Genomic DNA, 27,457 nt, shown 5'->3' with positions numbered 1-27,457 from the left:
CCCCATACTGAATGTAACCCCAAACCATGGCTTTTCTTTATCAATATTGACTGATTTCTGTGAGAATCTTGCTCTATGCGGGTTCCAATAGGACTTCTGCGGTATTTATGATGATTGGAATGCAGTTCAGCAAATGATTCATCAGAAAAATCGACCTTCTGCCACTTTTCTTTACAGAAGTCAAATTATTATTTGTTGCTCTTACAACCAGGATCAACAATAAGACTTTTGTCAGGTAGTGTATTCATTAGCAAGGCTTGTGCACTTTAATAAGGATTGTTCAACGTAATAAACAAACTTCTAAACAAGCTACATTTTGAGAAATCACTGTGGACAAAGTTAATGCAAGCAGTCCCAAGGAAGCTGTGCAAAGTTTGAGAGTGTTTTGATTATGAGGTTGTTTAAAGTTTTTCATACAATGTTTCATGAGGGTAAACCCCATTTACAGCATGTTGACAGATGAGGTAAAGTATGCTGTATTTAAAACTAGATCAAATTCTTTCTATAGTCTTACTTAGATCTAGTTTGTAGTCTAAAATACAGTATAAGACTACAAAATAGATATAAGACTATAGATAGAATTTGATCTAGTTTTAAATACAGCATACTTTACCTCATCTGTCAACATGCTGTAAATGGGGTTTGCCCTCATGAAACATTGTATGAAACACTTGAAACCACCTCATAATCAAAATCTCACCAGTAGTGAAAGTTATTTTTTTCTCATTAATAGCTGTTCACACACTTACAAAAAGTAATTAGCACATACTGAGGTGTAGACTATTTAATAAAGGTAAAGTTGATGATCCACATAACCATCAACAGATTAAAAGAAACAAACTCATTCCACTCATTTGGAGAACAGAAAATAGTGAAAAATTTGGAATAACAAAAATTTACCACTTAAATTTAAAAATAACAATTGTCTTCCCCCCTCTCAGTTAATCAAAGAAATAATCACCAAAAGCAGGCTGCAGCTTTTATGTTGGAACAACACGAGGATGAGTAAATGATGACAGAATGTTCTATTTTGGTTGAACTGTTCCATGAAAAGACCCACATATGGCAGAACGATATTTATCATCGTTCCTCTCCATTATGATAAAAATCCAAACGAAGTTGAGAATCAATGAAGTCAAAAAAGGAAGAAGCACACATACACAGATTGCATGCTGTTGCAGCAGCGCTCCTCGATAACCTTGAAGTAATAAAATGATTATTGAGGACTCTGCAATGTCCTTCACTTCTAACTGCATTAGCTACTCTGCCCGTTAGTATGCAAAGACGCACTGAGAGAAAGAGAGAGAGGAAAATAAGACAGGCTGTTGGTTTGAGGTGCGTCACAAGCTATGCTTTTATGTGGGGGTGATAATTTGAGCACTTATCAACACTGAAGGCTTCATTCAATCCCTATGCAAAGAACAAAAGAGCGCAGTCAAGTGTCAAGTCCGACCAATGAGCTTTCAATATGCTGTTCAGGGTGAACATGGTGGAAAAAATACACTCGGTACAGTATGATTCAACGGTGATCACTCTGTTCCTTTGTTTGCATCAAAGAACCACCAAAATGGTCTTTCTTTTTTGGGGCCAGGGCAGTGATCACGTCTTTGTTTGAGCACATGTCTAATAATGGAGGATAATCGGCCAATTAATGGTATTTAAAACGATGTTGCTATGGTGATGCCAGCACAAAATCCCAAAACTGGTCTCCCGAAGGACGATGGGTGGGTGGTGAGAGCTGAAACAACACCCACATTCTTCCTCCTTAAACAGCATTACTGTCTCCTGCTTGCTTTGATGGTATTTAGGACACTGCCAGCAAGCGAGAAAAAGAGTGGGACTTTTGTTGTACATGTCAATGCAGATTCAGCTGACTTTAGATGGTTAGACAAATCCTCCATTTTGACAGCAGAAGGTTGAGGAATATGAAAATGATGATGTAACAGTTTGAGTTTTATAGATGCTTACCTCTCACCCTGCCGACCACCACTTTTAGGATTAACCAGCACAAGTAGGGGATGGGTTCCGGGCAGAGGGGTGATCTTGAAGACAGAGAAAGAGAAAAAGTTACACACACAGACTTAGGTTAGACTTTATTTCCACATTTTCACTGCTGATTTAAATTAATTTTGCAACTACATGGCAATGATGGCACTTTTTAGTATTAGCAGATTGTAGACTTAAAGGGATAGTTTACACAAAAATGAGCATTTTCCTCACCATTTACTCACACTCAAGTGATGCCAAACTTTTATGAATGTCTGTTTTCTGTTTAACACAAAACAAGATATTCTGAAGAATTTCTGGAAACCTGTAGTCATTGATATCAGTATTGGGAATAAAAAACAAAAACAAACTTGAACTCAATGTCTGCTCCAACATTCTTTAGTACAGTTCAAACAGGTTAACAAGTAAAGGGTGAGTGAATGACGGCAGAGTTTTCATTCTCAACAATAAAATGAAAATATGACTTCAATTTTCCACCCTCTGACCATCCAAAACGACCTTTTTCTTTATTAAAATATGTGAACTAAAGGTTGATTCAGTCTTACTTCAGTATTGGAACACATTTCAAACTAAAACTGAACATAGATTTTTGATTAAATATGACCCTGATGAGTGGGGCAGGGCCAAGAGCTGGGGGAGTGGAGTAAAAAATGAGTTTCACCTGTGTGCTACACAGGTTTCTAGTCCCACCGAGGAGCTCCTGAAAAGAGAGTGATGACAGTCCAAGAGATGACCAGTCATGGGATAATTTGTATTTAAGTTTTATTTGTTTTTGTGACAGTCAACTGTGAAGGGCTGTAGTTTTACTTTTGTTTTTGGTTTATATAATTATTAACAGTTTTTAAGCATCCATTAGTTAATCCCTGAGTATGGAGTTTGAACCTCAGTACAAGTTTTTTTTCTGTGCATTAAGATACATTAATTGTTCACTCCAAAAATAACAGCATGAGCTAATAAAGTAAAAAGTGTCAGTTGTGTTTCATAATGACTTTGATTTGATCTGAAACCGTGGTTCTTGGAGATTCATAAAATTCTAGTTAAAGAGATAGTTCAACCAAAGATGAAAACTAACTCATCATTTACTCACCCTAGCAGGGTATAAAATCTTTAGGGGGTTAGTTTTTTAGTTTTTTCCTTCTAACTTTTCTTCAAAGGTAATAAATGGTTACCTGTTTTCAGCTTTCTTTAAAATATTAGGGGTATCAAAATTGTTTCTTCGATGAGGCAACGGTTCCTCTCCTCTCTGCTGTTACAGCAATACGTCTGGATACAGACACAAGCACGTGTCTGCAGAGCAAGTTTCTCCTTCTATCATAGATCAGCTGTGATCACTGCTGCCGCTTATCAGTGTCACTCATCGGTGTACAGCACCAGATCATTAGAGCCAATCACAGCCCTTTCTGTTGAGCACTTAACCAATCATAGGGGTGTAAGAACTCACTTGACAAAGCTCAGAAAGCGAATGGGATATTCACATTTGTTTGTTGCTATAAATACTTATGCCATTCTGTGAATGTACTTGAATTTTTAAAGGTATACATTTATCTGTTTTATATTAAAGGACAAAATTCAATTACAAATAATATATAATATATATTTATACATTTTAATACAAGAATTCTTGTGCTGTGAAGTAAAATATAAAACTGTGGATGAAAAGCATTGCCAATGCACCGTGATGTACCGAGATATCGAACTGAATTGTATCGATTGCATAATAATCCTAACCGACCGTGAGACCATGTAGGTTCACACCTCTACAAAATATCATCTTTTGAGTTCAAAAAAATAAAAAAATAAAGATGTCAAACAGGTTTGATACAAATAAAGGGTGAGTAAATTATTTCATTTTTGGGTAAACTATCGCTTTAAAGTTATTAGCACATTAAGATCAAACAAACATACACATGCAAAACAAAATAAATACATATGGCTGAAGTGAAACCATCTGTGCTAAAACTGAACATTATTTACAACAATGTAGCCATTAAAAGTACGTTTTAAAGTGCTCTACTGACTTTTTGCATTTTATGAACCACCAAATATCCTTTTTATGGATCTACTGAAGCAAAAATCACCTTCTTATTGGATGAACTGAGAATAAGCAAATTAATAGCAATGTTTTGTTAATTTTGTCTGAAATATTCCTTTTATATCAGTTTTTAATTTATAATCAGTCTTTTAATTATATGTAAGTACTCCAATAACATTTAGTCGACCTGTAGTACAAAAGTGAAGTCAAAAAGGGACCATCAAAATAAATTGTTATACAGATATTTTTAGTCTTCTAGGGGCTCACTTGCAGCGCCTGTCCATCACCGGTGAACTTGAAACACTGGCCGGTGTCCTCAGGACTGGTACTTGGCGATGATTCACCTTCACCTCTTTTGACAGCAGAATGACGGTCCTACAGATTTAGAGACATTACAGTATACATCAACAAACAGACATGGAGTAATACTCGTGTAGAGCCAAGATAAAATGACAACACAAATGTAATTTCAGGATAAGCCTGGCTTTTTTCTCTTTAATTTTAGCAAGCTTTATCATTGTAATATATTATAGGTCATTCTACAATGTCTTTGGATTAGTTCTTGTTATCAAGTTCATGCAACCATTTAATATTTTGGGATCAGTAAGATGTGCAAAACAGAGTAAAACATAAAAAATAAATACATCATAGTTTTTTATAACAACATTAAGTAGTTTTTTCAGCAACTTTTCCCCAAAATTTATAATTAGAAATTATTCATGAGCAGCAAATCACCACCATTTTCAAAGGATCACAAAACAATGAAGACTGTAGAAATGACTGTCATCACAGTAATGAATTCTTTCAAAAATAGTGTTCAAAGGATTAGTTGATCCAAAAAATGAAATTTTACTCATCATATACTGGACCCTTAAGTGCTTGCATACTAAAAATATGCGCAGAAGATCTGTCACCAGTGTGGTGTTCTTTATTTAAAAAAAAAACTATTAATTTGAAGGTAGTCTCAGCAATTTGGAAAGATCTCTTACAATCCACATGCTTAAAATTGCCATTCCTGTGGATAACAATGATTTTAGACCAATTGCTCTCACGTCAGTATAATGAAATGCTTCAAAAAAAATATGGTGTTAGTGCTAAGAGAGAATATTAGTAATCAACTTGATCCACTTTAGATTGCATATAGCAAAGGAGTAGGTATATGCAATGCCATTAATAGTCTGTTGCACTTTGTTTTAAGTCATCTAGATAGCCCTGATGCATGTGCACGTGTACATATCTTTGCTTTTACCTCAGCGTTTAATTCAGTTCAACCACATGTTTTTATTAGGAAACTAAAATAGTTAGGAGTAAATCCTACAATTATTGAATGGTATTACTCCTTTTTAACAAACCGAACTCAGGTAGTCAGAGTAAATAATAGTTTGTCCCAAATTAAATATAGTAGTTCTGATGTCCCTCAGGGTTGTGTGACCTCATCACTTCTGTTTACTCTATATACTAATGACTGCTTAAGCAGACAGCTACATAATTTTATTTTTAAATACTCAGATGATACAGTAGTTTAAAGCTTGCTGGAAAAATAAGTTTTGCCGTTTGCATTTTTCTGAAATTAATTAATTTGCTGTGTGGTGTGATGAAAACTTCTTAAAAGTTAATACGAAAAAAAAAGGAAATAATCTTTGATCCCAAGTATGATGTCGAGCATTTACCAGTGTTTGTACATAAGAAATCACTCGGGTACAGTCATACAAGTATTTGGGAATTTATATGGATAGGTCTCTAACATGGGACACTGGATCTGTAAAAAGCTTTACAGAAGACTTTATTTTCTACGAAGGTTATAGTTATATGATGTTGACAAGAATATCATGTAATTATTTTATCAGGCTGTATTTGAGGGTGTCATCAGGTATGATCTATTTACATGCAATGGAAATCTTTCTGTAAATCTGAAATGATTTAAAAAAATATTTTTAAAATTGCTATTAGACTAAAAGGATCAGAAACCTTTACCAGTATTCAAACACTCTGCGAGCAATGCACTCTGAATGAAGCAAGACAAATTCTAAACAATCCACCTCATGTACTCTTCCTATTTCATGATCTTTTACCTTCTGGTTGAAGATACAGAACCTTCCGCTAGTAGCAGAACAGACTTAACAACTCTTTATCCCAGTGTCAATCAGACTATTGAACACTGATGGATAGTGTGCTTATGTTTTTCTTGTATGTAATTCTTTTGCATATTTGTTTATTTCTCTGTGAGTCCACAAAAAATTCCCTTTAAGGGACAATAAAGTAAACAAACAAACAAGCAAACAAGCAAACAAACAAACAAACAAACAAACCTTTTTTAGTTTCCTATTTCTGTAGAACATAAAAAAAGATATTTTTAAAAATGTTAAAAACCTGTAACCATTGAACTCCATAGTATGATAAACAAATACTAGAGAAGTCTACAGATTTCCAACATTGTTCAAAATTACTCATTTTGTGTTCCACAGAAAAACCAAGCTCAAGCAGGTTTGTGACAAGTTGAGGTTGAGTAAATGATGAGGGAATTTTCTATCTTGAATGTCTGTGTGAACTATTCTTTTAATTTCACAAAAATCATAGAAATTTTATCTTGCATATCATTTACTTTAAGCTGATGATGCACTCAAAACAATCAAAATATCATTCATTCATTTTCCTTCACCTTAGTCCCATTATACATCAGGGGTCGCCACAAAGGAATATAAAAATATAAATATAAAAATACCTTGTCCTGCCTGACCAAATTCTATAATGCTTAATCTATATCATACTTAAACAAACCTACAGCAACAACTGCATTAAATGCTATTAATAAGCAGGAGTTTATTGAGGAAAGGTTCTATTATTGAATGTGTATTTGCCTACTCTTGTTACCATACAGAATGCAATATTTCATGTGCATTTTGTAGACGTAATAACTCTCTGAATTGTGATTGTTCATCTATAGATAACAATACCTACACACTTTCTAAATAAATATTTTATGATTTTAAACATGCTGGACTTCTGGCTATAGAACATAATTTGTTGTTTTGGGTTCACTGAATTTAATCATAAGTGTTTACTGGACGAGACTGAACTTACCAACACAACAGGGCAGATGTACGACGGCAGGAGTGTGTGATCTCTTAATGGACCACCATCACACTCAGGCTTCATATTGGATGCACACTTGTTATGGAGCTGGAAAACATACAAATATAAACAAGGAATGGTGGTGAAACACACATCAGCATATTGGAATGAACTGGATCATGTGATTTTCTGTTTTATCCCTGCTAATCGGACACTAAGAAGACTTTAGATGTTAGGATCAAAGGGGACAGCGGGACCTGTACTTGATATTAGATTAGCTGCATTTCTAGAGATGAAACTGTCAAGAAAGCTGTAGGAGAAAGATGGTTCAGGGTGTGTGCAGGAGCATATAATGTGATAATAAAAATCATTATGCAGGAGAAAGCCTTTGAAAGAGTGATAAGTGCTGGCACTTATCTTTATTACCAGGGCTATCGTAAAACAATTCAGTCATGTCTACTGAATGATATGAAAGCTTATTAAAGGACGCCACTAAGTGGCATGAAGATGTATTACATAAAAATAGGCTTTTTTGGAAAAAAAACAGACAAAATAATAAATTCAATATTGCTTATTTTTGTTCCTGAAATTTAGAAATGTTCTTTTTTTTACAGTCTTTGCTTGAGGTATCTTACACAGAAACAGTATTATACATGAATACAGTATTAAATAATATCAATAATTGAAGGTCTCTTTTGAATTTTCTACTTCTGTGGTTGCAAGGAATAATACTAAAACTAACGTAAGCATATACTCACAGTGATTTGACACCAAACACAGTGAAGGCCTGTCAGACCTTGATAGCACTTGATACTGCGGTGACATTTGTCACATTTTGCTGAGGAGTTGCCCTCCATCCAAACATGCTGCATAGCCTAGAGAGAGATTAAGAAATGTGTTATTTGCTGAGAATTATTTGTAGTTGTGATGCCTCCATATTATTAAACAACTGTCATTATTTGCAAATTACATGTAAAAACATAAACAAGATTGACACAAAATGTCTTTAAGCTTCACACAAGATAGTGCTAAAGAAATGATAGCAATCAGTGCATGAATGTACTAAAACAAAAAGAAAGAAATCTTCACCACTATCAGTTTAACCTGTTAGCCAGCACTCAATTTTGGGCATTTATACCTACCTAACTTTAAATATTAACAGTTCTTACCTAAACAAGGTATCATTGGAAAGAAGACACTTTGAGCTTTACTACGGTTAGAAAGTTACATGCTAAAAAATTCTAGTTATACATTAAAAAGTAATGAGAAAGAAAAAGTGTACTGTGTTCAATATTCATTTTTCCATATAGAAACACAAATAAACATTAATGTAATGAACTAGAAAAGATATACCTTGAGATCTAAGTGTTTCATGAGTGTATATTCCAAATTTGATGAAGATCGCATGCAAAATGAGACTTTTTTTGAGACTATATCGATGTTCTTCTTTCCCTTACCGTCAGAGGCATTTATTTATTTATTTTTTTTCAAAAATGACATTCCCAAACTAAAACAGTAACAGTTGCTGAATCATTTGGTCTACGTTGACTGTTTATGTATTTCTGGAAAGAAGATACTTTAGGCTTTAATATCCATCATCTTTATAATGCTCAAAATAAAAAATCAAAACGTTATAAATGCTTATAGTATTTGCACCATGATTTAAAGCAGTGGTTCCCAAAGTTGATTGGGGGAGGGGAGTTAGGGTGGGGTGGCTTGGTGATTTCAAAAAAATTTATTATTTCAAACTCTTAGAATTACCTTATTTTATCCATAACCTACAGAAGATAAAATAGTATTTAATAGTTACATTAAAAACAACAATCTGCAAATAAAAAGCCATCAGCCTTTCTTTTTTTCATTGGACTGCAACTACTGCGATGTTTAGAATCAGAATCAGAAAGAACTTTATTGCCAGGTACAGTATGTTCACACATACGAGGAATTTGTTTTCGAGACAGAGCATCTACACTGCAACAAAATTACAGAGACAGGACAAAAAACAGATAATAAATATATTTTAAATATAGCATTGACTACAAATATACAAATTGACAAGTGTATGTACAGGTACAGTTGAATTATTAGCATCCTGTTTATTTTTTCCCCAATTTCTGTTTAACGGAGAAAAGATTTTTTTAACACATTTCTAAACATAATAGTTTTAATAACTCATTTCTAATGACTGATTTAATTTATCTTTGCCACGATCATAGTAAATAATACTTTACTAGATATTTCTCAAGGCACTTCTATACAGCTGAAACTAGTCACCTAAATTTATGTTATAGAAAAAACTATATATATATATATATATATATATATATATATATATATATATATATATATATATGTAGTAAAATGTTGAAATTTGTTGGTTGTGATTTTTTTTGGCAAAATTTTGCTTGAATGTAATTGCATCATATTTAATTGTATGTGTGTACATAATTGTATGTTTGGTTTAATAAATCTGTTTTGTTTAAATGCAGCAAAATATATTGCCTATGTTCACTGAGAAATAGATAAAAACATTCATTTTCAAAATGGGCTGTACTCAATTATGCTGAGCACTGTATACAGGCCTCTTGGTGCGCAATGTTTGTATGTTTATAACCACTTCCAATGATAGTCGGGGTCACCAGCCACTGGAATTGTTGAAAAGTTTGGAAACCTCTGATTTAAAGCAGAACTACACATCACATATGTGTCGATCACACATAACCATGTTTAGTTATGCTAATTTTGTTGCTGTTGTTTTTTTCGAGTGCGAGTTTACATCTCTGTTGTATTTACAGTAGTTTCTACAGAGGTGTTGCATGATCTCACTCTTTAGTCATAATAATAATATAGTCTTTCCCCCCTCATTCTCAGTACAAAAAAGAGATGTCACACAGGATGTTCTCATAACCTTCTTGACATGTCCACAGAACATCACTTTGAGCTTAAACCGAAAGTAATGGGTCTGGGAAGTTGCCTTGGGTGAAAACGGAGCTGGGCTGCGGTTAGCAGATAAAATAACCATAAAGCAAATCTTTTACCAGTAATAGCAAACTGTGTGTTGTTAGAACTACAAGCTCTGTGCTTAACAGATCCATTTGGGATTCACAGTTTCACAAAACAAACCAAAAAAAAAACCTGTCATCTGATTAAGAAAGTGTTGCTCCTCGTTGCTTCACAGAAAACATTCAACTGTGAGGAAGTGTTAATTTGTAAGCATATGGTTGTGTTTTTGCACTCACATTGGTGTGTCTGCGGGACTTGGCGTAGGTGCTAATGCAAGGAGCAATGTCTTTGGACACACAGCGCTCGTGGACTGTGTACTTGCATACTGCCAAACAAAAGACGGGACTGTGAGAAATGAAGCAAGGCTGGAGGCAAACTAAAAACTACACACACCCTGGATTGACACATAAGACATGAAATTTTAGAAAAGACAAACAGACATACTAAACAACTAGTCACAAGTAGAACGAATGATATATACTGTGAAACAATATATAGTAATCGGCATATTTAAGTTCACCCCTCACAAATCTATCTTATAATTTATATTTTTTATAGGAAGCTGTACAATATTATATTTGTACATATACCTTAGATTAGTCAGTACTGAAGCCAAATCTGGAGTTTATCTAACAAAATAACGTACAATAATGGTCTAGAAACTAGTACACCCAAATGTATATGTTATAGAAAAATATTAAATACAAATTTAAAAAAGAAAAAAAAATCAAGAGAAGCAAAAAAAAATGTTTTTGCAATATTTTGCTTGAATTTAATTGTATTATCTTTCAATTTCCTACTATGTTTGGCGACTAAAATATTATTTGAATAAATATATCTGTTTAATAAATCTGTTTTGTTTAAATGCACCAAAACACATTGCCTATATTCACTGAAAAATGGAGAAAAATATAAATTTTCAAAATGTAGTGAACTCAATTATGCTAAGCACTGTACATAAAACAGATAAATGACAAAAAGGCAGAGATAAATAACAGAAAAAGGCAGACAGAAGAAAAAGACAACCTAAAATAATGCAGGCAAATACATAGATGGAAAGTTAAGTACACACATACATAAAAGTACCTAGAACTATAGAAAAACAGACACACAGATACTCACGTGCGCAGCAAAGGCCCTGCTTTCGTACTCCTAACAACATGGTGTGGCAGTAATTACAGTAGGCTGGCTTGTTGAAATGCTTCAGTTTCCATATATGCTGCCCATCTTCCTGTACATTCTGAATGTATGTGGAAGAAAAAAACAAAATGAAAACCCAACATCTTCATGTGTTGTTTCCTCTTTAGAATTCACAACTATGATACAAAACAATCCTTGTTACACATGTTCCATGTACGTACTATTGTAATTACAATTAAGGTGCTCTTTGTACTGGGTGGGCCATTTATATGGATACACCTTAATAAAATGGGAATGGTTGGTGACATTAACGTCCTGTTTGTGGCACATTAGTATATGTGAGGGGGCAAACTTTTCAAGATGGGTGGTGACCATGGTGGTCGTTTTGAAGTCGGCCATCTTGGATCAACTTTTGTTTTTTCAATAGGAAGAGGGTCGACACATCAAACTTATTGGGAATTTCACAAGAAAAACAAAGGTGTGCTTCACACCATAGAAAATTGCCTTCACATGAACCCAAAGATAAAAGTCTAAGGGGGTCAGATTGGGAGACCTTGGGGGCTATTTAACTGGCCCACGACAACCCACTTTTCAGGAAACTGTCCATCTAGGAATGCTCGGACCTGACACCCATAATGTGGTGGTGCACCTTCTTGCTGGAAAAACTCAGGGAACGTGCCAGCTTCAGTGCATAAAGAGGGAAACACATCATCCTGTAGCAATTTCAAATAGCTTACCCAATTCACCTATAGCGCATGTCTTTTGACTGTGGGGAACACGAGCACCCGGAGGAAACCCATGCGAACACATGGAGAACATGCAAACTCCACACAAAAATACCATCTGACGCTATGAATGCATGTTACACTTCCGACTGAACCATGTGTTTTCTTTTCTTATAATGCACAGAGTTTTGAGGTAAGGCACATTTTCATTTGCCATTCACTGACAATTGGACAGTCTCATCCAGTTCATCAAATTCCATCTTTTAAAATTTAAATCTAAATCGGAATAAAACTGTCTCCTTACAAAAGCTGGCTTACATTGAAAACATATGATTTGATTCACGCCTTCTGATTGGTTCTTGAGATATAGCGGCTTTTTCTTGAGATATAGCGCTCAAGTGGTGTTTAGAGGCTTTTGCAAACAAACTGTTATTTGTGAATGGGCTGACACTGGGATTCAGATGATTTGAAGCAAACATATTTGTTAAATATGTGCCTGAAACATTTGCTCAATTTCAGTAGCTCATTTTTGGCGGAAGTAAGTGGCATTTAGCGGGTTTTGCATCTGAACTCTTCATATGTTTTTTGATATTTAAAAAACATCTGAAAAACAATGCTAAAATCAGTTATTCTTCTTTCAAAATGTTTTGGTATGAGTAACACCGCCCACTGTCACTTTACCCAATTATATTTAGGCCCCCAGGTTGCCTTGGGGAAAAACAGCATATTTCATTTTAGTCATGAATGCCACTTTAATGTACTGTATGTGGACGTGGCCAAAAACGCGACTTCTGGAGGAAAGTAGAAGCCTCAGAAATGAGACTACATTAGGTGTTTTAAGAAATTAACAGATACAGTAAAATTTTAATGTGCACATTAGCTTACATTGTAAGACTTAATTTTTAGGCACACTTAATCCTGTTGGTGTTATCAATCTGGCAACCTGTCAGTGTGTACAGTGAAAAAAAACCTCCCCGATATTTAGATTTTGGACTTTAATATCTAGTTTAACCACTAGGTGTCAATCCTACACACTGTACCTTAATTAGGCATAATTACATGAATCTAACCCTAAACCTAACCTACATTTTAACCATAACCATATACTTAGTACATGCAATCGATTCATTATAGTAAGTAGTCAAATGAATAGTTACACTGTAACACAGACACCTTAAACCGAAGTGTCAACTTATTGTTTTCTTACCGTCTCCATTCCCAGCAGTACCAGGAGTGGTATGGTGGTCATTCCTCCTCGAATCCACTCTTCTAGTGTGACCGTCCCATCTCGGTCATAGTCAATCTCCTCCATCATCTCCTTCAGAATCTGCAGTATCACACACAATTAAAACAGGGACAATATTATATACAGTAGGTTGCACCATAAAGCATAATGAGACAGCCTGGTGGTAACTGTTAAAGTGATTCATACTGGTCGCAGTTCTGTAGAGTCCCATTCCAGGTATTCTGCTACATGGACCATCTGGTTTATTATGCGGTCCAGCTCCTAAATTGAGAGGCATCAATTCTTTAGACATCATAGACTTTTCATAGACACTCTTTTTTCATTTAGCCTGATATTTATAGCTCCCTCTAAACACCAGGTCAGAAAAGATCAATACTATTGCAAGACCATCTCTAAATCACCAAAGCCTTGCAGAATAGAAACATAAATCTATTAGAGGATGATGGAAATATTACATCTAGAAGAAATTACTACACTATATAAAGTGAATGCATAGTTACAGTCATAAAACCGGAATTAACTGTAAAGTGACATGTCTCAAAATTTAGCATATTTTGAGTTAATAAATCAAAAGAAGCACTGCATACGGAATTAAAATGTGGTATGGACTAGTGTTTGCAAGTGTTAAACAACAAAATGACTACTTGTAAAAGAAGTCTGTATTTTCCGCATGTTTGTGTGAATGAAATAACTACTTCATATCATCAAACATAAAAATTTACTTTAAGACATTGCGACAGAAGAATTACTATTACTATTTTAGTCAAATGAACCTAAAGGAGTCACACGATTTGCTACTGTTTTAATTTGAACATAAATCAAATTATATCTAAATATATATATATATATATATATATATATATATATATATATATATATATATAATTATATTAATAACTATAGATATAATTAAATTAAATAAATGAATAAATGAACAGATAAATGAATGAATGAATAAATAGATACATAAATAGATAAATAAATAAATAAATACATACATACATACATACATAAATGAATAAATAAATAAATAAATGAAAAAACTAATAAATACATAAACAAATAAATGAATAAGTAAATAAATAAATTAATAAATAAATGAATGAATGAATAAATAAATAAATTAATAGATAAATAAACAAACAAATAAATAAATAGATAAGTAAGTAAATAAATGATTAAATAAATAAATAAATAAATAAATATATATACACACACACACACACACACACACACACACACACACACACACACATATATATATATATATATATATATATATAAATAGATAAACAAACAAATAAACAGATCAATAAATAAATGAATAAATAAATGGATAAATAAACAAACAAATATATAGATAAGTATATAAATGAATCGATATATAAATGAATAAATAAGTAGATACATAGATAGATAGACAAATATAAATAAATAAATAAATAAATAAATAAATCGATAGATAAATAGAAAAATAAATAAGTAAATAAGTGAATAAATAAATAAATAAACAAACAAATAAAAAGAATTAAAACACGCCGACATTACAGAAACTACAAATACTGTAATAGAGCTCTGAAAAATCCCACATTGAATGTGTACTGTGCATTAACTCATTGTTGTCAACAAGATCTAAACAGTGTCAAATGACTTCAACAAATATAGAGAAATTAGATATTATAACAGTGATGTAGGACTTACCGAACTGTCCAGCAGACCGTTGCCATCTGTGTCGTACAGCCTGAACATGACTTCAGGGTGAAAGAAACAAAAGATAAGACAGCGTATCTTTTTGAAGTGTTGGAAACCTTTGTGAAGTGCGGAACCCATGCTAGCACCTAAAGCCCAGGTTATCTATGAGCACAATAAGGCAGCTAGCGAGGATTAGCTTTGAGCAGAAATAACTATCTATGCTAAAGAAAGCTTGGCAACACTAACTCCAGGACATTTAAGGACAGAACTGGAGGTAAGCTTTTACAGAATGAGCGAGAATGATTCTAGAAGTCTCTGTCACTTTCACTCTCTATGTGTTTACATCAGCTAAAACGCAGAACTAACAAAGATATGTGCTTTATCAATTATACATTATTAGTCAACAACATATTCATGGAATCAAAAGTGAGAGACAGCCATAATGATAAAATTTCTATTCTATTGAATTTCTATTCTTTTGAATATTCTTTCCATCAAAAAACTAAAAGTACTAAAAACATGTTTCCTGAGCCCCAAAATTATTATACTACTATTCAGTGTTGGGGGTAACGCATTGCAAGTAACTTGTATGTAATAATAATACCTTCTAAGTAATGAGTAATGTAACGGATTACTTTTAAAAAATAAGTAATAATATTTGAGTTACTTTTTTTTGAAAATGTAATTAAGCAATTAGCTTTTAAAACATAAATAGCTGAATAAAATTAAAGGAGTCTTAATGAATTATGTCAAATCGCTATTTTGAACACATTGAAGAAAAGGAAAATGGGATTATAGTCTAAATGAACAGTGATTTTTACTCGAGACAAATAGTCCAAAAGTTGCAAACACGTTGCTTTAAACTTTCAATAATCTGTATATATGACATGTATAGCTCTGGGGTCAGGAAGTTCTCAGATAAAATTATCCTAAATATATTATTATATTATTCTGTTTTTTAAAGCTAACTGTAGGTGTAGGTTGTACAGGGAATTGTTAATTACAGAGCTCCTCTATTAAAAAATAGAGTAAAAATTAAGTTCTGAAACAGATCAAGCCTCAGCAAAGGTAAGGAAAAGTAATACAAAAGTAACTCAAAAGTAACGTAACGCATTACTTGCCATAAAAAGTAACTAAATATCACGACTAGGTACTTTTTTGGCGAGTAACTCAATATCGTAATGTATTACGTTCAAAAGTAACTTTCCCCAACACTGATACTTGGAGTTGCCATCATAAGTAAATAACATTTAAAACAAATATAAAACTTGTTTTAAAGTTATTTTTAATGATAACAATATTACTGTATTATTTTTTTTTTTTTAAAACAGCGTTGGTGAGCTTGATAAAAATAATGTTGTTATACTTTTAAAAAGTGTAATGTAACACAGAATTTAATTTAATTTCATTAACTTGTTTGATGTGTGGGATTCAAGATAAATTATTTCACAAAGTAACAGAAATAGAATAAACTGTTCATATATTTAAAAAATACAAAAATGTTTAATATGCATTTCAACCACTGCAGCACTTTTAAAGAAAGAATATGAAGTCTATTAAATAAAATGACAGCCACCAAGAATGAGATGACTAATAACATGATTTCTGTGCTTTGGCAAAACTAGGTTGGGTAACATAAACTACAAACTATTTTTAGAATTTTCTATTGGAACTTTGGCAATGTATTAATTATTGATGAATTGTTGAGAAATGTATAAACCATCATACTTAAACCTATGAACAAATAAGCAATTAAAATATACATTTTAAAATAATTTCTAACAAAGATTATGTATTTGACTAATTTACAATCAAACTTACACTCAAGCTTGTCCTCTGGCGTCCCTCGCTCTAGCAGGGACAAGTAGCATACAATGTCTTTAAGGAAGACCACTTGGGGCGATGGAGAGCCTTTTTGTGGAGACGGACTCCTCCGGAGGGATGTACGATTCTCAGATTGATTACGCTCTGAAAGAATGACAATTATATCAGTCCTATGAGTAAACACAACATAAATCACATCCAAATAATTATGTGTTCTACAGGAAGTGCAAGACTTTTTCTTTAGTTAGTTTGATTTTAATTATTCATTTACTTATAATTATAATATATTATAATGACTTTATTATATGCATCTTTACTTCTAGCTTTTAAAAAGGTCATGAACTGAAAAATCTGAATGACAATCTTTTGATATATAATTGTTATTGTACAATAAAAAACTCATGCATGTTTGAAAACTCGAATTTTTGTTAGTTTAAAAATAACTTATATTAAAGAAAATTTTCCATTAGGTCTAATGTTCCTCTTGTGTCCAGACTTTTTGCTTCTGTCCACACTATACAGCCTATAACTCATGATACCTGACCATTCATATTCACAAAGCAAGTGCAAATTTTGCCGGCATCGTTACTCTTGCTGTTTAGCAGCTGTGTAATGAGGAAACTATATGCAATAGTCCAGAACACCAGGCAGAGAGTGATTGTAGATAGCCAAAAGTTTGCATTTCAGTCCATCTATATCAGAGGTGCTCAAACTTTTTCCTATAAAGGTCCAAAAGGCAAACTTGATTGATGTTTCTGGGCAAAAAATGTATACCAAACCGTATATAATAAATTTTCCATGAGTAATTTCCTAATATATTTTGTAATATTTAAAAATAACTATAAAAATGTTCCTTTAAATCCTATTAACTAATGCAGTACCTTTAGTAACATTTAATAAAAACATAAACAATCCCATTCATAAAACAATTGAACTCCAAAACGTTGAAAATTCAACACATAATGGACTAGTTGTACTAGTGTACAAGTTGTAGCTGTTCCTGCCTTTACCTTGATTTGCTCGCAGATACCTTATGCTATGTCTTTATCTGTCAAGTGACAGTGTTTACATTTGAAAAGTCGGATTCATTTACAACATTTCAATGCATCATTTAATTTCAGTTAACTTTTTAAGCAGCCTAACAATTAAACAAAGAAACAAAAGGTTACATTAAATTCGAAACGACAATCTCTGTCAAAGGCATTCGCCCAAACCCAATCTCCATCACTCTCCCTCTCTTTTCAGATGGGATGACAGGCCAAATCAAGAGTACCATGGGCCAATTTGAAAATGCTCTGTTGTCGTGGGTCGAAGATGCTGAAGTAGTGTGGACACCAGGCTTACGTGTTTTAAAACAGTTTAAACACAAACTGCACCTTTAAATCAAAGCATTGACAACTTTAAATATGCAAAACTGTGAGCCAATCATACAGTAGCCATTGAGTTATGAGTCAACAATCTGCCACAACAATTCAAATGATGTGTTCTGATATGAGGGGTCAGAACATGATGACATTAAATAAAAAGATGATATTATAAGTAGAAAACTGTGCCAAAAAATTCCGTCAAAAAACACCTTTACATTCTTATTCAGACCTATTTTTTTAAGTAAAACTTTAGTTGTGAAAGGGATCCAGGACCCTCTGGTTATACATGCACATTGTGCAAGATTTGAAAACCTGTGAACAAACACCTGTGCCTCAGATCAGACACTCTTGGCATGGATTACATGTGTTTTATTTGTGTGATGAAGATCATGATTGAGACCTGGGGAGAGGCGCGGGGAGTTGGAGGTCTTGGAGAGAGCCAGAGCATTGCTGCTACTACTGCTGCCCGTTGGGGGTTTAGGCTGTGTGCCGGGTGAGTGGTGGGGGCCTCTGGGTGTGTGGCCCCCTGTGCCTGAGCGCTGTGAGGAGGAGCGGGATGAACACGGTGATGTGGTGGCCCCTGAGCCTGGAGTGATGCCCGCTGAGCTCTCAGCTGTATGACGGCTCATCGCGCTTAGAATACTCTTCCCATTCATACCTAGAAAAAAAAAAAAACAAGTGCAAAAAGACAGGAACATGAAGATGAAAATATGATTTAAGACAAAAAGCAACAGAGCGTCATACTTATAAACACTCAAACAAATTGAAACTGGGTCTCATTCACTAACTGAGTATAAAAAACTGTGCTTGAACTCTACAACACAGAACATGGGTTGTAAAAATTAATCAAATTTCAACTTAAAACTAAGGAAAAATGGGCAACATAGTGGCTCAGTGGTTAGCACTGTTGCCCACAGCAAGACGTCGCTGGTCGCTGGTTGAGTCTCGGCTGGGTGTTCGCCCCCTTTTGGTGTGGGTTTCCTCAGGGTGCCCTGGTTTCCCCAACAGTCCAAAAACATGCGCTATAAGTGAATTAAATGAACTAAATTGGCCGTAGTGTATGTATGTGGATGAGAGAGTGTATGGGTGTTTCCCAGTACTGGGTTGCAGCTGCAAGGGCATAGATGTTTAAAACATAAGCTGAATAAATTGGCAATTTATTTCTCTGTAGCAACCACTGATGAATAAAGCTGAAAGAAAATAAATAAATGATGACTAAAGAAAAATGTAAATATTTAATATGTCAATATAGTTTTATTTTATTTTATATATTACGTTTAAAAATATTTTATGTAATTTATACAGCAATTTCTCCAGTCTGCAGTGTCATAAAAGGATTCTGTTGCTTTATTTTTTTTTTCTTATCAGGATTGCTAGAATTCAAAACTCAAAAGAAAAACATTTACTTTACTTATGTGTCAATGTAAATATCTTTATAGTCTTGTTTGATTAATTTAATCCTTGCTGAATTAAGAATGATTTTTTTTTAAATAAACACATACATTCATATATTAAAACTTAAAAATGAAAACTACATTTTAACATGACTAAAATTGTATTTTTTTATATTGTTAACTCACAAAAACATCACAAAAAGTTTGCAATTTATTTCAAATAAGGTTTTTCTACTGACATTCGTGTGGCTCCCTGAGTTTAACATTTATTGAGTTTCACCTGCTTAAATGGGATTCATCAGCCTTAGAATTAAATATACATTTATGTGCATGCATTTTATCAATTTAGTGAGCATTTTGCATGAGGAACTCTTCTGTTTACATTAATAAGTATTTCTGTACACACATATTGGAACAATCTACCAGAAATGTACATTTTTACTTATGTAAAACGTGACAGGGCCTGACTTAAGCTTGTCGTCCTCCAAAAAAATCATACAAAACATGCATAAAATCATACGATTCATTGATAGAACGCATCCTTGATCACTGTCAGCTTCTCCGTCAAATGATGTCTCTTTTGAGTCATAGTGTTACAGATGTATTGCACGCATTGTGACTGACAGAAACACAGAGACCATTGTACATTTATTTGTATCATATATTTGTTGCATTTATTTGTAGAATTTATGTATAATTTCACGTTTTTAATCAACTGATGTGAATGATAACAACTTTAACCTCCTATTTCTGAAGTATTTTTTTTTCTAAATAACAGTTTGTATCATAACAAAAGTATTGAAGAGGTAGGTTCCATTAGGCTGAGGATAAGGACAATGACAGAGTTTGTACAGTGTAAAGTGTTTTTAATAAAGAAAAAATAATCTGAGAACCAAATGAAAGACATATTCCTTCATAGAACAATTCACAGAAATCAAACATCAGTCCAGATTAGAAACTTTTGGGATGAAATACTTTTTGGTTACTATATTATGTTTTTATTTCAGGCACAGATAATGCATGTCTCTGGTAGAATGTTCCTATTAGTAAATGAGACCCACTGTTTACTGGTCATTACTGGTCAGTTCACCCATGTACACGTTTCTTGGAGAGTTTAATTGGTGGAAACCAGAACAAGTAGAGTGACACATGGCAGAAATGTGTATTATCACACAAGATATTGAGGAGGAAGCTGATGGCATTTAGCAATTACTGACAAACATTGTGCTCAACACCGCAGTGACACAGTGGTTGACCTGATGATACCATAGATGAAATCACATCTATCACTGACTGCTTTGACTGACATCAACACAAATAAACCAAAAGTGCTGCCAAGACACATCAAGACGACACTAAACAACACCGGGTGAAGTTTGAACACGCTTTGAAGGGAGTCACAGCAAGTCTCTGGCCAGTCAAATCACACCACGCTTGCTGTGATACCTGTTATGGGTGCACAGGCCACTTCTGTCTGTATAGAGATGCCTGCATCAATGGACTTGGGCTCTGCAGACACAGAGGTCAAAGTAAAGAATGAAGTGGAGCAGGAGTAAAACAAGACAAACAAAGGAAATGGTTCCAGGCTTATTCATGAGAGCAGTCAGTCAAGACAGATTAATATGGCAGGTTTATGTCTGGTACAATGAGTGTTTACTACTAAAATGCATCAATTATGCTACTCTAATGATTCCTATATTGGAGATCTCTTACACAGGACTGACACACACCAAGTCGACAGTCAGCTGCTGGGCTTCACTAGGTCATTGCATAGCGTCGGTGTGCGTAGTTGCTCTGATTTGTTGTTGAGAAACCAATCAGAGTGCTCTCTTCAGCGACGCAGATTCTACCCCCCCCCACCCAGGTTCTGCAGGTTACAATGTCCCGAATTGTGATTGCCAATCTTAAGCCTACCGTAATGGTTTGTTTTGGTTAAATTTTGAATTTATCCAATCAACGCAAAGGCCGGGGAACCAGAGTGAGTGCTCCGACTTGGCCCCCCTGGTCCCACAGATTCTACATGCTGAATTGTAGATCCTATATACAGTTGAAGTCAAATAATTAGCCCCCTTTTGATTTTTTTTTCTTTTTTAAATATTTCCCAAATTATGTTTATCAGAGCAAGGACATTTTCACAGTATGTCTGATAATATTTTTTCTTCTGGAAAAAGTTTTACTTGTTTTATTTCGGCTAGAATAAAAGCAGTTCTGAATTTTTTAAAAGCTATTTTTGGGACGAAATTATTAGCCCCTTTGAGCTAATTTATTTTTCCATAGACTACAGAACAAGCCATCATTATAGAAAAACTTACCTAATTACCCTAACCTGCCTAGTTAACCTTATTAACCTAGTTAAGCCTTTAAATGTCACTTCAAGCTGTATAGAAGTTTCTTGAAAAATATCAAGTAAAATATTATTTAATGTCATTATGGCAAAGATAAAATAAATCAGTTATTAGAAATAGGTTTTAATTTCTAACTATTATGCTTATGCTTTCTAAACTATTATGCTTAGAAATGTGCTGAAACAATTTTCCCTCCATTAAACAGAAATTGGGGGAAAACAATTCAGGGGGGCTAATAATTCTGACTTCAACGGTAGATCCTTTTCACAATGACATCATGTCACTTGCTCCTGTTAGCAACGTAGTGTATTTTTAGCTCCGGTTTACCTTTGAATGAATGGGAGACTTCTCTGGCAAATTTACCATTGAAAATATTAACAATGCACATTGTGATTTAATGTGACCTTTAGACAGTATCCTTCCGCCACCTACTGGGTTGTTTTAATTTTATATCTGTATACCTTTTACCCTAATTAATAATAAGTTACAAATTATTTAATAATCTAATAATACTGCATTAAATCGTATAATTAAAATGCAGTCTTCTTATTGTTAGAAAACAGCTGTAGTGACAATCTAATCATATCTATAGTAAATATACAGCTGACTGGGTGAGTTGTCTATGGGGAGTACTGTAGGTGGAAGTAAATATACATTCGCGTGGAGTGAAACCAGACACTGCATGACATTGTGAAAAGGGTCTATTGGGCCAACGAGCTCTGATGTTAACCCGATTCAGCATTTAGAATCAGTTTCAGCTGAAGAGAGCGCTCTGATTGGTTATTCAGCAAGGAATCAGAGCATGAGAACAAAAATTTAAGTGAGACACCCAAGTAAACAATTCAAGAAGGAACTCAGAAAAGCTGGCTGTAGTTTTGCTACATTTCTCAACTATTTGCAAACCAATGTATAGTTGAAGTCAGAATTATTAGGCCCCCTGAATTATTAGCCTCCTGTTAATTTTTTTCCCATTTTCTGTTTAACGGAGAGCAGATTAAAAAAAAAAACATTTCTAAACATAATAGTTTTAATAATTAATTTCTAATAACTTATTTGTTTTATATTTGCCATGATGACAGTAAATAATATTTGACTAGATATTTTTCAAGACACTTCTATACAGCTTAAAGTGACATTAAAGGCTTAATTAGGTTAACTAGGCAAGATAGGATAATTAGGCAATTTATTGCATAACAATGGTTTGTTTAGTAGAACATCGAAAAAAAATTATAGCTTAAAGGGTCTAATAATTTTGACCTTAATTTTTTTTTATTAAAAACTGCTTTTATTCTAGCCAAAATAAAACAAATAAGGCTTTCCCCAGAAGAAAAAATATTATCAGACATACTGTGAACATTTCCTTGCTTTGTTAAACATCATTTGGGAAATGAAAAGAAAAGAAATTCAAAGGGGGGCTTATAATTCTGACTTTAACTGTATATTTTTAGATTATCAGACAAATTTGCATGAGCAAATGCCTCTACGGTGGGTGGAAATTACTGTGATAATGTCACTAAATGCTTTGTCTCTGTATTTTATCATCCGTTTTCCCTTTTTTAGATTGAGAAAACAGACTACTGTCTCTCACAAGTGCGAAAAGACACATCTTCTTGCACAGATGCAGAACGTCATCTTTCATTTTTAGTCAGCTACTGTCTGCTCGGTGTCCAACACACTTTTTTTATCTAGTTTGTTATCTAGTGTTAGTTGTTTGGTGTTGATTTGGTGTGTCTCAGCCCTTAGATCTATCCAAGGTAAAAAAAAAAAAAATAAAAAAAAAAACAGTTTAAAGTTTGCATAACATAAGCTAAAGCATCAGCTAGTTTCCTAAACTGTTTGTTCAAGCATTCGGTTTCTCTAAACGCCTTCTTTCTAAAAGACTACTCTGGTTTGATTGGTGGTCAGATAGCCCAATCTGTTGTGACTGGTCTACTGCTTGCAGTTTGTCTGAAACAGCATTTCCAAATGCCACCTCTCAAAGCTTTCTCAGCACACAATAAAAACTACTCACAAACCAAACCCTTCCAAGCCTCAGAGCGTTTTCACAAGCAGCCAATGAACCATTAGTTAAATGACGACTCAGTTCAGAATCGATTCTGGAGACAAAAATTCCATTTGTTCAGCACTTTAATCTTTGAAACTTTGCAGACCTTTTACATTCACAAACAGCTTTTTAACACTCTCCATGAAATGTAATATCTGATAAAAGCATAATGGGGTACTTATTATTTTGAAGAATGCTGGAAACCAGTAGCCATTAGCTGTTTCCAAAAGATGTGAATTAGATTTATTCACAAAACTGGAATAATGCATAAATCATTTGTGAATAAATTACGTAAATACTCTAGCTAAAAGAAAAGTGGAATTTGCTGTTGTAGAAGCACTTAGAAGATGAATACAAAATGCAATGAACATGTGGTAGCTTTTAGAAGCGTTTGGGAGCACAGCTGGTCAAGACAGTTCTGGGAGGTAATAATACTGAACCACTTTGATAACAGACTTTGGCTAAGGCATTTTAGAATGACCAAAACAACATTTTAGATGTTTAACAGTGTGTTCGGTCTGCTGGTTTGCCCATTCATGTCGTATCGTGCCTATTTTTATTACATGATCTGTTAAAAAAAAAAAAAAACACGACTTTTTTCATGCGCATATTATAATGTATTCAAAAAAATGTTTTTCCAACGTAGTTTATGTTAATTCTTTCTTATCAGATAAAAAGTTTATCAGTTCATTTTCAAAATTTATGAGCATCTTGGAGTTCCATAAAGCATTCAAATCTATGTGCAAAAATATAGATGGATGGAAACAAAGCTACTGACTTCCATAGTATTTTGATTCCCTATATGATTGCCAACATGATTTTCCAACATTCTTCAAAATATATTATTTTGTGTTCAGAAGAAGAAAGATGCAGGGAACTACCTGAGGGTGAGTGAATTGTAAATACATTTTCACTTTGGGTGAATTATACCTTTAACATTCATTGACTGTGTTGCTTTATTAGCAAAAGAGTTCCCTGGCTGTACTATGTTTTGCCAGCACTGAGAAATCTTGGCACTAGATGGCACTGTTGGCAATCAAACTATTCCTCTTAATCACCTCAGGTCAACAGTGATATGAGTGTGATTCAAACAAAAGGCCACCAGCATCTTTCCTTGAAAATGGAATCTTTCATCAAATCAGTTATTTTTATCTAGTCTTGATAAGTAATAGCTCAGAGCCATAGAGTTTCTAAAAGGCAGACAGCAGGTTTCTCTGTGTAACACAAATGAGTGTGGGTCTCCAGATGCAAACAAGTTTGTTTTAGTCAGAAATAGTCTAATCTAATGCAAATGATAAAATAAGGTATTATCCAAGAGTCTGGCATCAAAGGTACAAATGCTATATTTTAATTTAATACACTGTCCCTTAAAAGTTTGAGGTAATAACAATTTTATTGTATTTTTTTAAAGTAAAAATGGATCAGACTGCTTCACAGTGACAGTGAAAGATTTCTTTAAAGCTTTCTATCTACTTTTAGAATTTTATAGTTTTTACAGTAGGTTGCCCACCTCTTGGTTTATTGACAGCAGTGCTGGAGGTGATAACACAGAAAATTAGTGATTAGTGACCACAAAATAGTCCAGAATAGCAAGTATTTAATATTTTATGTATTAAGCCTTTAGAATTTTTAAAGAAAAATCGTTGAAAAGTTCATTTTAATTGTCACCGTGAGGAAGGCAGGTTTTGCCAAAATATGTACGTGCAGTGCAAAATTATTCTTTAATAGCCTAATAAATATTTTTTATATTTTTTAATAAATAGTTAATAAAGGTTTTTTTTTTTACTTTTTCACTTACTCTCTGAGTACCTTGGATTTTAACTGTATTTTTTTATTATATTTTGCCCTTTTAACATTCAGCTAAATTAGGGTTCAAGACACGCTGGAGTACTTTCTTTGAGATTTTATCAGATTTGTGTGCGTTGAGCATCATTTAAGACAATGTTAGCTCTTGTTGGCTTTAATTATGGGGAAAACCAGATAATTTTGACCTTTTGTCAGCTAATTTCATCTTCCGGTTTTAAAATAATTTTTGGGGCGGGATCAAAATCAGGAACAGAGCACGAACCTGCTAGTGGAGTGATGACATGTCGATTTCTCATTATTATTCATAGCTGAGTTTTCTTATCCTATGAGAGAACTTTGCTTCTTAATTATTTATTACTGCACGTGTTTTCAATGACAGACTAATATGGACAGACCACTCATCTGTCACGCGCACGACATGCAGTATTTAGCCATTCATGAATGGTCGCAAGTGTTTATTTCCATGATCCACAGAGTTAGTTGCATAGCTTTCTCTGCTATTCTGTCAGGGCCTATACAGCCAACCTATTTGTGTGCAGCAAGCATTTTTGTCTGGAGAGCTGTACAAGAATTGGAGAATGGCAGACTTTATCTTTTATCAGTTGTGTTTGTTACCATTCAGACACATCGCCGCGCTGCCGTGCTCGCACATGTTAAAATCCCCTAGATTACCGGCAGGGCTAATGGTTGGAATAGATATGGAAAGAGATCTGCTGCACTATCTTCTGCTATCCATGTTGTCTGCATTCAGGCCCAGGATTTAGGAAGAGAGAAGTCCTCCTCATTTATAGTGTTTATGTAAACATGATTTTCTTTATAATGATGTAAAAAATTGTGGTTATATTTTATATGAAATTACGAAAAGCCTATCATAGATGTAAAGGCTTTAAATTACGTTTTATTCACCATATATCGATCAATGATTGGCTCCTGTACTAGTGGGAGAGGCTTCATTCACCATATTTACCATTATACTTTTCCCCATTTAAAAACATATGAGTGACATGTCTTGTGTATTCTTTAGTTTTTGGGTAGACTTGAACTGAAAGAGGGGTGTTTCATGAACCTTTAAAATATAAAGCCCTGAACAACTTAAGTATGTCATTTCAATTTTAAATAAATACATTGTAAAATGATGGAACAATATTTCATCCATATTTCATCATTTTATTTCGACACTTTATTCATTGTAATATGCTTTCTAAGTATTTAAACTCACTCTCATTTTGACCCACTAGCATTCATGACAAAAGGTGTTTCAGCAGTTAATAATTCACTGCTTTTTTTCAGAACCCAATGAAACTATCAAATTGAATATGTCATCCAGACCTCCACAACAAGTCATTTTGACTGTAAAGTCATTTGAATAGACTATTTACCCAGCATTCCTGCTCCAGCTCGAGAGGTGTCAGGGGAGCCTTCTCCACCATTCTTGCTCTTGAAGGAGGTGAAGAGGTGTTTGCACAGTTCCTCGGGGATGTCATTCTCCAGGTAGGTGGTCATGAAGAGCTGAAAGCCCTCATAATCGATGGGCTGCAGGAGACAAGAGGACAAATGATCAGAAATGTGAAGCAAGTGAGATGAAATAAAGCCGTGAATAAGCAGCTCCTGCTCCTTTATGTGTTCAGCAGAAAGAATGTTCCTGTCTCAGGGCATGAATGACACGCTCAAGCATTTCATTAGGACACACAGCAACAAAAATACAGAGGGAGCCCACTGACACACATTGAAGTACAGTAAAACACATTTATATTCTGCTA

The 27,457-nt window shown here is 33.9% G+C and overlaps 1 protein-coding gene and 1 long non-coding RNA gene across 51 annotated transcripts in view; one reads left to right on the top strand and one right to left on the bottom strand.

Annotated features, from left to right (window-relative positions):
* Positions 1–27,457, bottom strand: part of dgkg (diacylglycerol kinase, gamma) — a 256,255-nt gene that overhangs the window by 126,720 nt on the left and 102,078 nt on the right. For 23 of the 50 annotated variants that reach the window (XR_015499359.1, XR_015499360.1, XR_015499362.1 and 20 more), the window contains 12 exons: positions 27,077–27,230; positions 18,509–18,766; positions 16,739–16,885; positions 14,927–14,976; positions 13,412–13,486; positions 13,187–13,306; positions 11,237–11,354; positions 10,351–10,439; positions 7,870–7,986; positions 7,121–7,219; positions 4,307–4,414; positions 1,969–2,042 (listed from right to left, as the gene is read on the bottom strand). Coding sequence is in view for 44 of the 50 variants with exons in the window: in XM_087267727.1 (XP_087123853.1) it covers positions 1,969–2,042; positions 4,307–4,414; positions 7,121–7,219; positions 7,870–7,986; positions 10,351–10,439; positions 11,237–11,354; positions 13,187–13,306; positions 13,412–13,486; positions 14,927–14,976; positions 16,739–16,885; positions 18,509–18,766; positions 27,077–27,230 (1,409 nt within the window). In the remaining 6 variants the exon portion in view is untranslated. Of the gene's footprint in view, positions 1–769; positions 1,813–1,968; positions 2,043–4,306; positions 4,415–7,120; positions 7,220–7,869; positions 7,987–10,350; positions 10,440–11,236; positions 11,355–13,186; positions 13,307–13,411; positions 13,487–14,926; positions 14,977–16,738; positions 16,886–18,508; positions 18,767–20,948; positions 21,012–27,076; positions 27,231–27,457 lie in introns of those variants that run through there. The other 27 variants (XR_015499357.1, XM_087267716.1, XM_087267733.1 and 24 more) reach the window with 3 other exon arrangements.
* Positions 10,871–27,457, top strand: part of LOC147842349 (uncharacterized) — a 736,864-nt gene continuing 720,277 nt past the window's right edge. The window contains exon 1 of the long non-coding RNA XR_015499372.1: positions 10,871–11,043. This is a non-coding gene — a long non-coding RNA (uncharacterized LOC147842349). The remainder of the gene's footprint in view (positions 11,044–27,457) is intronic.

Source organism: Danio rerio, chromosome 9, assembly GCF_052040795.2.
Source record: "Danio rerio strain M-AB ecotype USA chromosome 9, GRCz13ab, whole genome shotgun sequence".
Lineage (NCBI taxonomy): Eukaryota > Metazoa > Chordata > Actinopteri > Cypriniformes > Danionidae > Danio > Danio rerio.
Note: the sequence above shows the minus strand (reverse complement) of the source record. Positions and strands in the feature narration are given on the sequence as shown.